General features: G+C 41.4%; 1 protein-coding gene across 9 annotated transcripts in view; it reads left to right on the forward strand.

Annotated features, from left to right (window-relative positions):
• Positions 1-12599, forward strand: part of LOC126250272 (glutathione S-transferase theta-1-like) — a 320818-nt gene that overhangs the window by 268634 nt on the left and 39585 nt on the right. For 8 of the 9 annotated variants that reach the window (XM_049951552.1, XM_049951553.1, XM_049951550.1 and 5 more), the window contains one exon: positions 5621-5784. The exons of the other annotated variant lie outside the window; for it this stretch is intronic. In XM_049951552.1, coding sequence (XP_049807509.1) covers positions 5673-5784 — 112 coding nt within the window. In that variant the 5' untranslated portion in view covers positions 5621-5672. The remainder of the gene's footprint in view (positions 1-5620; positions 5785-12599) is intronic. 9 annotated transcript variants of the gene reach the window in all.

Raw genomic sequence — 12599 nt, forward strand, 5'->3', positions numbered from 1 at the left:
GCATAAACTTACTCACAAAAAATAACAACCAGAAACTATTAGAATCACTACTGTTAACCTTCAATCTGCTCCCCATGATCTCATTCCCAACAAGAGTACATGGGCATAGCAAGACCCTGATTGATAATCTGTTCCTAGATCCCACAAATTACAATGAAGTGATGACACGGGCAGTAACAAATGGTCTGTCTGATCACGACGGTCAAATGACAACCCTAGAACTTGCCAGCAGAAAAACAACACATGGCCATTGTAACCAAGTTAAACGTGTTAGATCAATAAGTGCTGAATCTACTTTGCTTGTTCAGAAATAGTTTATGCCATGAACAATGGGAGGAAGTATACCAGGCTGACACAGTGAATGAGAAGTTCAACTCATTCCTGAAGTTATTCCTTAAACATTTTGAAGCTTCAATCCTCCAAAGACAGATTAAAATCAAACCAACCTGTAGTAAAAGGAAAGAGTGGCTAACTAATGGCATAAAAATATCATGTAACAAAAAGAGAGATCTGTATGTACAACAGAGGACTAGTACAGACCCAGCAGTAAAGTTACATTACAAGACATACTGTAAAATTCTAACAAGTGTAATCAAGAAGGCCAAACAGTTGCACTATGCACAAAAAATTAGCAATTCGAACAATAAAATAAAAACCGTATGGCACATCATAAAAAGTGAGACAAATAGGAACATAAAACCTGACAATAATAAACACAAAGTTGCAGCCTCAGATTTCAACATTTTTTTTCTCTCTGTAGCTGAAAAAGCAGTGAACCATAATAAACAGGCTCACGCAGAAGCTATTGAACTACTTAACCACATGCAAATAACATCTAAAGTAGCACTTCATTTCAGAAGTACAACCCCTAATGAAATTGAAAAAACCATAAAATTACTCAAAAACTCAGATTCCTGTGGATACGATGGCATATCAAGTAGGATTTTAAAATCATGTGCAGACTTAATCAGTTATATATTGTGCTATTTGTGTAACCAATCTATGGAAACTGGTGTGTTCCCAGATAGATTAAAACATGCAGTAGTGATGCCAATCCACGAAAGTGGAGCAAGGGATGAAATATCCAACTATCGGCCCATCTCCCTGCTGCCAGTATTCTCAAAGGTATTTGAGAGAATAGTGTATAATAGGATTTATAGTCACATTACACAAAATGGCTTACTGGATCCTACACAGTTCGGCTTTCGTAAGGGCTCCTCCACAGACAGAGCTATATTTAACCTAACTGATTAAATTTTAGGTGAACTAAATTACAAAAGGTATTCAATGGGGATATTTTGTGACCTTGCCAAGGCATTTTATTGTGTAGATCATGACACACACTTAAAAAAGCTTCCACATTATGGCATTAAAGACAAATCTTTGACTTGGTTAGACTCATACTTACAGAACAGAAAGCAAAGGGTTGTCTTAAGGGGGACAGGAACAGCATTAACACCAGACTGGGGAAATATAAAGTATGGAGTCCCACAGGGCTCAATTCTTGGGCCATTAATTTTCCTGATCTACATTAATGATCTACCAATCACAATTAACAACAGAGCAAAAATAGTAATGTTTGCCGACGATACAAGTATCTTCGTAAAAGGACCCAACTCCACAATGCAGGATACAGCCATGACAGTCTCTACTCAAGTACGCAAATGATCCACTGCGAATAGCCTAACCTTAAATATTTCAAAAACCAATATGATACAGTTTCTGACAAAAAATAAAAAAAATAAAGCTCCTGAAATACATGTTAACAATCACAAAATTAATGAAACCACACACACAAAATTCGTAGGTATCCAGATAGACAGCCACCTAAGATGGAAAGAACAAATTGATCAGCTGGTCAAGAAACTTAGCTCATCGTGCTTTGCACTTAGAGCTCCCCATCAGTTATTAGACAGAGAAATAATGTTGTTGTCATATTATGCATATTTCCATTCTGTTCTCTCATATGGCATAATCTTCTCGGGAAATGCTGCAGGTGTTGAAAAAGTCTTCAGAATACAAAAACGAGCAGTGAGGCTAATATTTGGGGTCCCTAATGGGACATCTTGCAGAGGTCTCTTCAAATCTCTCAGGATACTTACCATCACAGGTCAGTATATATACTGACTGATGTTATTTGTAGCCAACAACAGGGAACTGTTTCAGAAAAATTGTGACATCCACAACCATGACACAAGACAGGTGAAAAATTTTCACCAAGGCTCTACAACTCTCACTAAAGTACATAGGGGAGTTACTGAGTCAGGTATAAAGGTCTTCAATAAGCTCCCCATCAATATAAAAAGGAAATAAATAATGTACAGGTTTTCAAAAGGAAACTAAAATTATTCCTCATCAAACAAACTTTCTATAAAATGAATGAATACTTAGAGTTATGATGTACAAGAGTGGGCGAAACCGCCTAAGAAAAGCACTCCCTTAAAGATAAAGTGTGATGCTGTTACTTGTAGTTTAATTGAAATTGTGGTGATAAAATGTAAATTTATCTGTTTCATTACGAGAAAATGTGAACTCCCATGTATCCCACTCTCTTGAGCATTCACTTAAACCCCTTCTTAAGGAATGCAGTTAAAACTTGTATTCATTCAAACCATGACCATGAAGAAAATTTACTTCCTTATACATGCCAGTAGCATAAAAATATGCACTGTCACTTATTCTACTATTTTAAACAATCACTTAATCTGTTTTTGTCATAATGCAGGCTTCAATACTGCATGCAAGTAATTGTTCTTGTAAAATAAACCAATGTCTGTGCAATGTGATGTATAAATGTTAATGTACTACTGTAATTGCATGAATTGACTTGTCCTATATTTCTTGTACACTGGCTGTATAATATGTAATCAACAGGGCCAAATAAATAAATAAATAACATTGTTAAGGGCAATGGTGCCAGTACTCCAGGAAGAAGCTGATGTTGCCTTCTGGTCACCATTCCTCTCCCCACAGCAGTGCTAATGTGGAGAAAGACATGCCTACTGCAATTCCTGACAACCACCAAATGAATTGTCAACTTATTGTGGACAAGCTGCACAGTGGTCTGCCTCATCTCCTGAACTTTGTTAATTGGACTTTCGGCTGTTGATGAAAAATTTGATGCATATTATTGCCTGTTAGCAACATTCTTCAACATACTTCTTTTATTGTGTAAAAGTTTCCTGGCTGTAGTTTACAGCCTTTCACGGTATTGTTATTTGTACACTCTTTCACAAATATTTTGTTTTATAATTTTTATAGTTTTTTTTATCTTTTAATTTGAAACTTATCCTCATCTTTCTGTGAATTATGTAATGACTTGTTCTGTGAACTGCCTCAAATGATTGTGTGTAAGATGAGAAAATAATTTGACTAGGATATGTGTGATTTTTATTCTAAGAGAGAGCAAAAAAGTTTTGTAGAAACACACTGAAAGCATATAATTTCCTGTGTAATCCCACACATTTTCTGTGGTTGATAATTTACAAGACGGACAGTCCAATCAAGGATCCACACATTCCTCAAGGTTGTTTTGAGAGAGAGAAAGACAGATTCCAGGCATTAGAGAGGTATGGGGCTCAAGAATCACAGCTTGCTGTGATCTTTTATGAGGTCACTTACGGACAGGTTGGTGACAAACCTGTCACCAAAGAGAGAAGCGAGATCCATAGCTAAATGCCACAAAGTTCCACAGAATTTTCCATTTGGCTGTGGTTATGCTCCATACAGCCACAAAATACCACACAAATTTCCAGTTGACCTGGCTCTACACTTTACAGGTGTCTGTTGTCTGTATGTGATATCAGCAGTAAATGATGCATGGCAACTCATGATTGAAATCATCTACCGATAATCTGTTCCCAACAGCCCATGGTGACACTCAACCATCACTTCTGCCCAGATTTTAGATGTTATCATTGATTTGTTTGTCAGAGCCTCTTGAACAATCTGACCATCCTTTTGTGTTCTTGAGGTGTTGTCCTTATGGAAGGACTCCTAACTCTTTTTATCACACTGTTGCCCTGAGTCCATCTCATCATCATTCACCCTGTAGTCCTTGCACTACAGACAACTGTGTAATCTGTCAGTATGGTGGTTCCATATCATTCATTTCCATGGTCCATCCTACCCAAAGTCAGAAAAATGGTGATAAGCTACACTTGCATGTTCTTCTGGATGGAATAAGTTGTGATCTCCACTTGAATGTTTCCAGTAAAAGTAAATACTGCCAAAGCTATCATGTTTTCACTTCATTATTCATTCATAGAAATGGATTTTTTACACTGAAAATAAACCAGTATAAGGATCAAATTTTAATCAACATTTCCCCATAGGCTTAGAAATATTGTAGTATCAGTTTGGTAACATTTGGTGGTGGTGGTGGTTAGTGTTTAACGTCCCGTCAACAACGAGGTCATTAGAGACGGAGCGTAAGCTCGGGTTAAGGAAGGATTGGGAAGGAAATCGGCCGTGCCCTTTCAAAGGAACCATCCCGGCATTTGCCTGAAACGATTTAGGGAAATCATGGAAAACCTAAATCAGGATGGCCGGAGACGGTATTGAACCGTCGTCCTCCCGAATGCGAGTCCAGTGTGCTAACCACTGCGCCACCTCGCTCGGTAGGTAACATTTGATTAAGATGTTCATGGTGTAGCAATTTACATTTCCATAATTGTAGTTTTGAATAAAGTAACTCATTTGTGAGGTGATGGGAAACTAGTCAGTCTTTCTACAGATCCATCTAGTGCCCTAGCCGCCAGGTCATGAAGAGGTAGTGATTAGTGATTAAAGTGATGTCATAGTTATGCTGGTTATCACAATCCAAAAAGTAACTGAGAACATTGAAATTTATTGGATAAAATTAGCAAAATAATGTTAATACCTTTGGCTCCTATATGACCACAGAAATTTGTATGTTCCATCCATATTTAGTTATCTGCCAGTTGAATGATAAGACTTATTAAGAAACAAAATTAATGGAGAAATATGAAGAAAATGGAGGTTAATACACTCTGCTGTATTCAGATATTCATTTACTTATATGATAATTGGAAGGGTAGAAAACATTAAGGTAAGGAGTGTACAATTTAATTCATTGAAAAGGACTCTACCATGGAAATGGAACTACACCTGTTAATCATACAATGTAGGCTTTCACTGAATACACCTGTTAAGTTCTATATTCAGTGCACAGCAGAAATGATGAAATACTCATTTATTGTGGCCCACAGACAAATGGTTAAGGAAGTCCATATCACTCCTACCTGTAAAGAGCTCATCAAACAGGAAAGGCAGAATTAAAAACCCGAAACAGATATTTCCTGCTGAAAGATAAAACAATTGGAAGTTCAGATGATATGACTTACCTACTTAGAAAGGCATAATTTCAGAGTGAAACTCGTTGTTTGTTTAGAAATGTTTGTGCATTTAAAATGCTGTAACTGTTGTATTGTGGGCTTGCTCAACAGTAAGGCGCTAGTGGGATTTGGCATGCATAAACTTCAATTAACTGAAGTATTTGTTATCACCAACATAATTCTTTTGTTTCAGCTTCACAATATCCCAAACTTTTTATTTCCCTGGTGTGTTCACTGTAATTCATGCAACTTTTATCTTTCAGGATTGCTGTTCTCCACGCAGTTACACTTCACTAACAGAAGAACAGCTGCAGTATGTCGTTGAAAGTTTACTATGATTTGCTTTCACAACCATCAAGAGCAGTTGTCTTATTTTTGTTAGCAAATGACATTCCTTTTGAGGCAAGGGAAATGAATCTTCTCCATGGTTGGTATTGTAGGAATATGTTTCAGTATTGTATGTAAACTGAGATAGAATGGCAGATGAAACACCAAGTGGTTGGAAGTTTTAGCGGACATATGAAAAACTTGTTAGCAATCTAACATTATTGCATTTATTCAAGAGACTGTTTGCAGAGAGCCCATATTTTGTCACTGTTGTCAACTAAAACCTGTGCTTTCATCTGTCATATTTCCATAGCATAGTTAGTAGTACCAATATTTTTAACTCCAGGGATTCATGTGGAGCATGTGGTCACTTTAGTGGGTTGAAGGAGATGTAAGATTAGTATTCTGCCATACATTGTAACAGCAGCTCAAGAGAGAGAGGTTCTGTGGTCTTAATACGGAGAATTTTGGCACTCAAAAAGTGAATCAGTGCCCACGTAAATCAAGGGTGTGGTGATTAGAGATAATGGAGGTCACCTAGTTGGATTGCCAATAGTGGTGTTTATTATAAGGTAGACTCAAACGCAAATTTTATATTGCTGGGGCAGCAACATTGTTGAAATTTTCAGCAACAAAATAAATAGACTGGAAGCTGTTAGGAATGTGTGCTGTTTATTCTGTAAAGTTAATGAAAAAACTGCACCTACTACCAAAAAGAAGAGTATCTAATGAGTTTCATTTATTTATTGATACATTATCACCCATTTGCTAGCTACTAAAATGTACTGTGCTATTGATTTAATGTTCATTTATTGTGCTGCTAACAGTGGTTTATAATTTTAATAGTGCAGTTTCCACCAGCTCTACCTATTTCTTGGACAAAAGCATATCCAGAGTCTGGGTAGGCAAGCAGGGTGGAGGGAGGTCATTTAATTTTAGTCGTGCGGTGAAAGGCGAAATAGTTTTGAGATTTCATGAGAAATGGCTCTGGGTATATGTGCCACAAATCAATATCCATTACATGATCTGAGTTTCTTCAAGCTGATATTGAATCTGTGTGTCTGATAGGCGTGATGTGAGTTCAGTTGATGAAGATGATAAGTCTTGAGGGGGGTGGGGGGGAGGTGACATGACTGGTACCCTCCCTTGCCAATTGTTGGCATGCCCTTTCCTATTGACACTTAGCTCCACATAAAGCAGCTTTTTATTTCTATCACAACAATAGAGCAATGTATATTTCAGTCAGTTAATTCTTTTGAAATTATTGTTCAAACTATGACAGTATTGTGATAACTATAGATTGCTAGTCATTGTATAGCGGAGATGTTGAGTCTCAGATAGGCACAACAGAAAAACCTCTAAACACATAAGCTTCTGGCCAGAAGGCCTTCGTTTCAAACAGACAACATATACTGTCTCTGAGTGCTGAGACCAACTGTGCATGATGGGAGAAACCATCTGGGTGGTAGCAACAAGGAGGAGGCGGGGTTGAGGGTGTGGGGGGGGGGGGGGAGAGAGAAAGCATGGTACAGGTGTGGGCAGTAAAGTGCTGTTTACATACAGGTACGAGGTGGAGAAAGGGCAGAGCAGTAAGAAAGAGGTCCGGGGGAGGAGGGGGGGGGGGGGGCGCTTGTGTAATAGGAGGCTGTGGGTTGGGAGCAAGGAAGGGGACAATGACTAACACAGGTTGATGCCAGGATGGTTACGGAAACATAGAATATACTACAGGGAGAGTTCCTGCCTGTGCAGTTCAGAAAAGCTGCCATTGGTAGGAAGGATCCAGATGCCATAGGCTCCGAAGCAGTCATTAAAATGAAGAACGATGTGTTGAGCAGTGGGCTCAGAAACTTGGCAGTCCACTGTTTCTTGGCCACTGTTTGTCGATGGCCATCATGTGGACAGAACAGCGTGTTGGTTGCCATGCCTACGCAGAATGAAGCACAGTGGTTATAGCTTAGCTTTAGCCTTGCCTTTGATGGGATGGGTGTCCGCCTCTGGTAGCTGAGTGGTCAGCATGACTGACTGTAATACCTAACGGCCCGGTTTCGATTCCCGGCTGGGTGGGAGATTTTCTCCACTCAAGGACTGGGTGTTGTGTCGTCCTTATCATCATCATCATTTCTTCCCCATGGACACACAAGTCACCAAAGTGGCGTCAACTAGAAAGACTTGTACCAGGCGAACGGTCTACCCGACGGTAGGCCCTAGCCACACGGCATTTCATTTCATGGGATAGGTGATGTCTATGACTGGACTGGAGTAGGTCGTAGTGGCAGGATGTAAGGAACAGGTCTTGCATCTAGCTCTGTTACAGGGATATGAGCCATGAGGCAGGGGATGTGAAGGAATGGACGAAGATATTGTGTAGGCTCAGTGGGTGGCGGAATACCACTGTGGGGTAGGATATTCCTCATTTCAGGGCACATTGACATCACCTGTCCCTTTCAACCCAACAAGCTACCTTCCTTGATGTTGACCTCAAGCTCAAAGTTGGCTACATCAGTACCTCCATCCATATCAGAGCTATCACCAGCTGTACTCCACTTCAACAGCTGTACCTCCATTTCAACAGCTGCCACCCATTCCATGCCAAGAAGTACCTTCCATGCAGCCTAGCCACTCATGGCTGTCACTTGTGTAGTAACAAGACATCCATCTCGAAATACACCAAGGTTTTCGCTAAGACTTTTATGTTGTAATTTCATATGCTGATACATTCCATGACCTTGGAGATTTGCTCCTCAATTTTGGCCCTACGGAACTGGATGTGTAAAGCAAAAACTAAATAAAATACCATAATTACACTTCCAACTTTGTATAGAGACAGGTTTCTCATTCTTACCTCTCCAGTCACCCACCACTTCCCAAAGTCCCACCATCTGGCCACAGAGGAGCATTCCCCTTGTGACTAAGTACCACCCAGGACTGGAGCAACTGAATCACATACTCCACCTGGTTTTTTACTACCTCTCATCATGCCCTGAAATGAGGAATGTCCCACCCATTATATTCCCCACCTCTCCCACAGTGATATTCCACTGCCCACCGAACCTACAATATCCTCGTCCATCCCTACACAACCCCTGCTGCTAACCCCTTGCTTCATGGCTCATATCCTTGTAATAGACCTAGATGCAAGACCTGTCCCATACTTCCTCCCACCACCACCTACTCCAGTCCAGTCACAGGCATCACCTTTTCCATCAAAGGCAGGGCTACATCTGAAACCAGTCATCTGATACTGCTTTGTTCTATGTGGGCATGACAACCAACAAGTGGTCTGTCCACATGAATGGCCACCGACAAACTGTTGCCAAGAAACAGCTGGACTGCCCAGTTGCTGATCACGCTGCCCAATACAGCATTCTTCTTTTTAATGACTGCTTCACAGCCTGTGCCATCTGGATCCTTCCTGCCAAAACTAGCTTTTCTGAATTTCACAGATGGGAACTCTCCCTGTAATATACCCTACATTCCCATAACCCTCCTGGCCTGAACCTTCCTTAGTCATTGCCCTTCACCCACCTATCCCCTTCCCTGTTCCCAATTCAGCACTAAACAGCCTTCTATTCCACAAGTGCACCCACAGTCTTTTTACTTCTCTCCTTTTACACACACCCAACGCCCCGTCCTGCACTCCCCATGCCCTCCATCTAACCTCCCGACTACACCTTGCTGCCGTACCTCTCTCCACCTCATCCATGTATGCTCTCTCTTCTCCATCCCACCCCAGATCCCCCCTCCCCCCCCCCCCCCCTCCAACCACTCTGATTGATTCTCCCATCATGTGCAGTTGCTCATAGTCTGACGTTGGCAACCAGAGACAGTGGTTATTATGTATGAGCCATCTTTGCATGAATATGTGTGTGTGTGTGTGTGTGTGTGTGTGTGTGTGTGTGTGTGTGTGTTTGTTTTTTTGTTTTGTCCACTTCAGAAGAAGGCATTCTGGCTAAAAGCTTATGTGTTTGTTAGTCTTTTCACTGTGCCTGTCTGAAACTCAACATCTCTGCTATATGGTGAGTAGCAATCTACCCTGTTATTGTGAATTTTCCATTACAACTACGATCATATTACTAACAAAATAAGCCATATTATGGTTTAAAATATGAATTTATAGTAAATGTCAGTGGGTTTTACTTGGCGAGGTGAACTGGTAACACAGGACCATAGCTGTTCATGTGACGAGGTGCAGTCATGCTCCAATTTAAGGTGGAGCACGTTGGTAGCTCACAGTACAAGCACAAAAAGTGATCTCAAAAAGTGATTGTGGAAAATATTTTCTCAGGAATCCATGACAGACTGCTGTTAACGTCGTTAATATTATTGACAGCGGACATTGAGAATAAGGGAGGTGTGATAGTGCCATTAGTGAAGGCAACATAATGTTGAAACAAATGTTGACAAACAAAAGTTATGTAAGTCAGTAGTCTGCAGATTATGGAAGGAGGGACAGAGTTTTGAGTGACATAGGTCTCCACACAAGGGGGGGGGGGGGGGGGGGGCAAGTATTTATTCATCACAGAATTGCCATACACTTGTAGAAGTGAGTGGGTAACCATTAGTTCTCTGGGGTATAGTAAATTGTTTGTGTCACTCAAATTTAGGTCTCGTGATGTTCTCCATCTGTCTCACCCCTCAACCCCTCCTCTAATAAATGCTGTTGCTGAGTGGAGCAGGATTCAAGTATCTGTGCCAAAGCATATTAGTTAAAATTTCATTGATGATACAGATAAATGTGTTATTAGCTAGCAGTTTCTGTGATACTGTATTATTAACAATACAATAAATGCCAACCCTGCCACAGACACACACACACACACACACACACACACACACACACACACACACACACACACACACACACACACAAAACCATCACTGTGTTTGTCGCACATAACTGGATTTCCAAGTTAATAAAGAAGCTCGGAAAAAAATTGTTCCATCTATGGGAACTGATTTTAAAACATACTGGAATGAACAACTCAGTATGTGTGGATGATGGAATATAATTGTAAAAAGAACATACTAGGTAAGATTTCTTGCAAAAAAAAAGTGAAGCATCAGAATGAAAACAGCCAGGGTTTTATTTAGATAAACTGTGAATTCATACACACTACATTGTGGATAAATATTGCAAAGTGACACTGTGCAAAAACTCTTGTCAAAAACAGTGCCAGACAACATTTCATTGCTTTGAATGAAGAGTTTCATTTCATGTTCACATCTCCTCTATAAAACAGGAAAACTTTGAACCATCATGTAGAAATGGACAGAAAAAAATTAAAAGTTTTTAGGGATAAGAAATGCTGAAATTTTGGTGTTACTTAAGGAGCATCAACCTCCACCTCTTTATTCCAGAGACAAACTTTTGCAACAAGGTGGTTCTGTTCCCGCAGTGACCATATGACCTAGACAAAAATCCGGCAGATCTGACGTGGGATCTTGCAAGAACAAGCTCCATAGTTGTAATACCTCAACCATCTCATCCTGTAAGCTACAAAAATAAAAGCTGATGTTTTTACTGCTATAAATGTCATGTGTCACCTATCGTGAAGCAAGCTTTTCGATGTAATGCTCCTTCAGCAACTTGCACATCAATTTCACTGCTTGTATACTCAAGACGCTTTTCAATTGGCCTCGCAAGGCTGAGTGTGCGTCCTTACAGCCCTTCCCATGAGAGAACAATCTGAGGTTGTCACTGAGGATTGAACCCAGGACCTCAGCATAACTAGCCAAAAAGCTAACTACTAGGCCACACAATCAGTTTGCTTTTGCTGCTGTGATATTAGTTTTTATCTTTACGACATTAGAAGACTTGAAGGGCTGTGTATCATACCAAAAAAGTGTGTGATGACTATTGATGGAGAGATACCACAACAAGTGAACAAACTGAAAAAATAGTAAAATCAGTCAGCATGGATTTGAACAAAGAGCTGGCATTACGTCCATGACTAAACCAGCAGATGGTGAATTAACAGACTCAAGTGTGGAAGATAGTGATATCATTGGAAAGGTGGTCTTACGGTTACTGCCAATTAAATGTCATAAGCAGACAAGGTAAGATTTACTGTATGCCCTATTTCTGTTCTTGTTATTAATACACTCCTGGAAATGGAAAAAAGAACACATTGACACCGGTGTGTCAGACCCACCATACTTGCTCCGGACACTGCGAGAGGGCTGTACAAGCAATGATCACACACACGGCACAGCGGACACACCAGGAACCGCGGTGTTGGCCGTCGAATGGCGCTAGCTGCGCAGCATTTGTGCACCGCCGCCGTCAGTGTCAGCCAGTTTGCCGTGGCATACGGAGCTCCATCGCAGTCTTTAACACTGGTAGCATGCCGCGACAGCGTGGACGTGAACCGTATGTGCAGTTGACGGACTTTGAGCGAGGGCGTATAGTGGGCATGCGGGAGGCCGGGTGGACATACCGCCGAATTGCTCAACACGTGGGGCGTGAGGTCTCCACAGTACATCGATGTTGTCGCCAGTGGTCGGCGGAAGGTGCACGTGCCCGTCGACCTGGGACCGGACCGCAGCGACGCACGGATGCACGCCAAGACCGTAGGATCCTACGCAGTGCCGTAGGGGACCGCACCGCCACTTTCCAGCAAATTAGGGACACTGTTGCTCCTGGGGTATCGGCGAGGACCATTCACAACCGTCTCCATGAAGCTGGGCTACGGTCCCGCACACCGTTAGGCCGTCTTCCGCTCACGCCCCAACATCGTGCAGCCCGCCTCCAGTGGTGTCGCGACAGGCGTGAATGGAGGGACGAATGGAGACGTGTCGTCTTCAGCGATGAGAGTCGCTTCTGCCTTGGTGCCAATGATGGTCGTATGCATGTTTGGCGCCGTGCAGGTGAGCGCCACAATCAGGACTGCATACGACCGAGGCACACAGGGCCAA

The sequence above is a fragment of the Schistocerca nitens genome, chromosome 1, assembly GCF_023898315.1.
Source record: "Schistocerca nitens isolate TAMUIC-IGC-003100 chromosome 1, iqSchNite1.1, whole genome shotgun sequence".
In the NCBI taxonomy this organism is placed as follows: Eukaryota; Metazoa; Arthropoda; class Insecta; order Orthoptera; family Acrididae; genus Schistocerca; species Schistocerca nitens.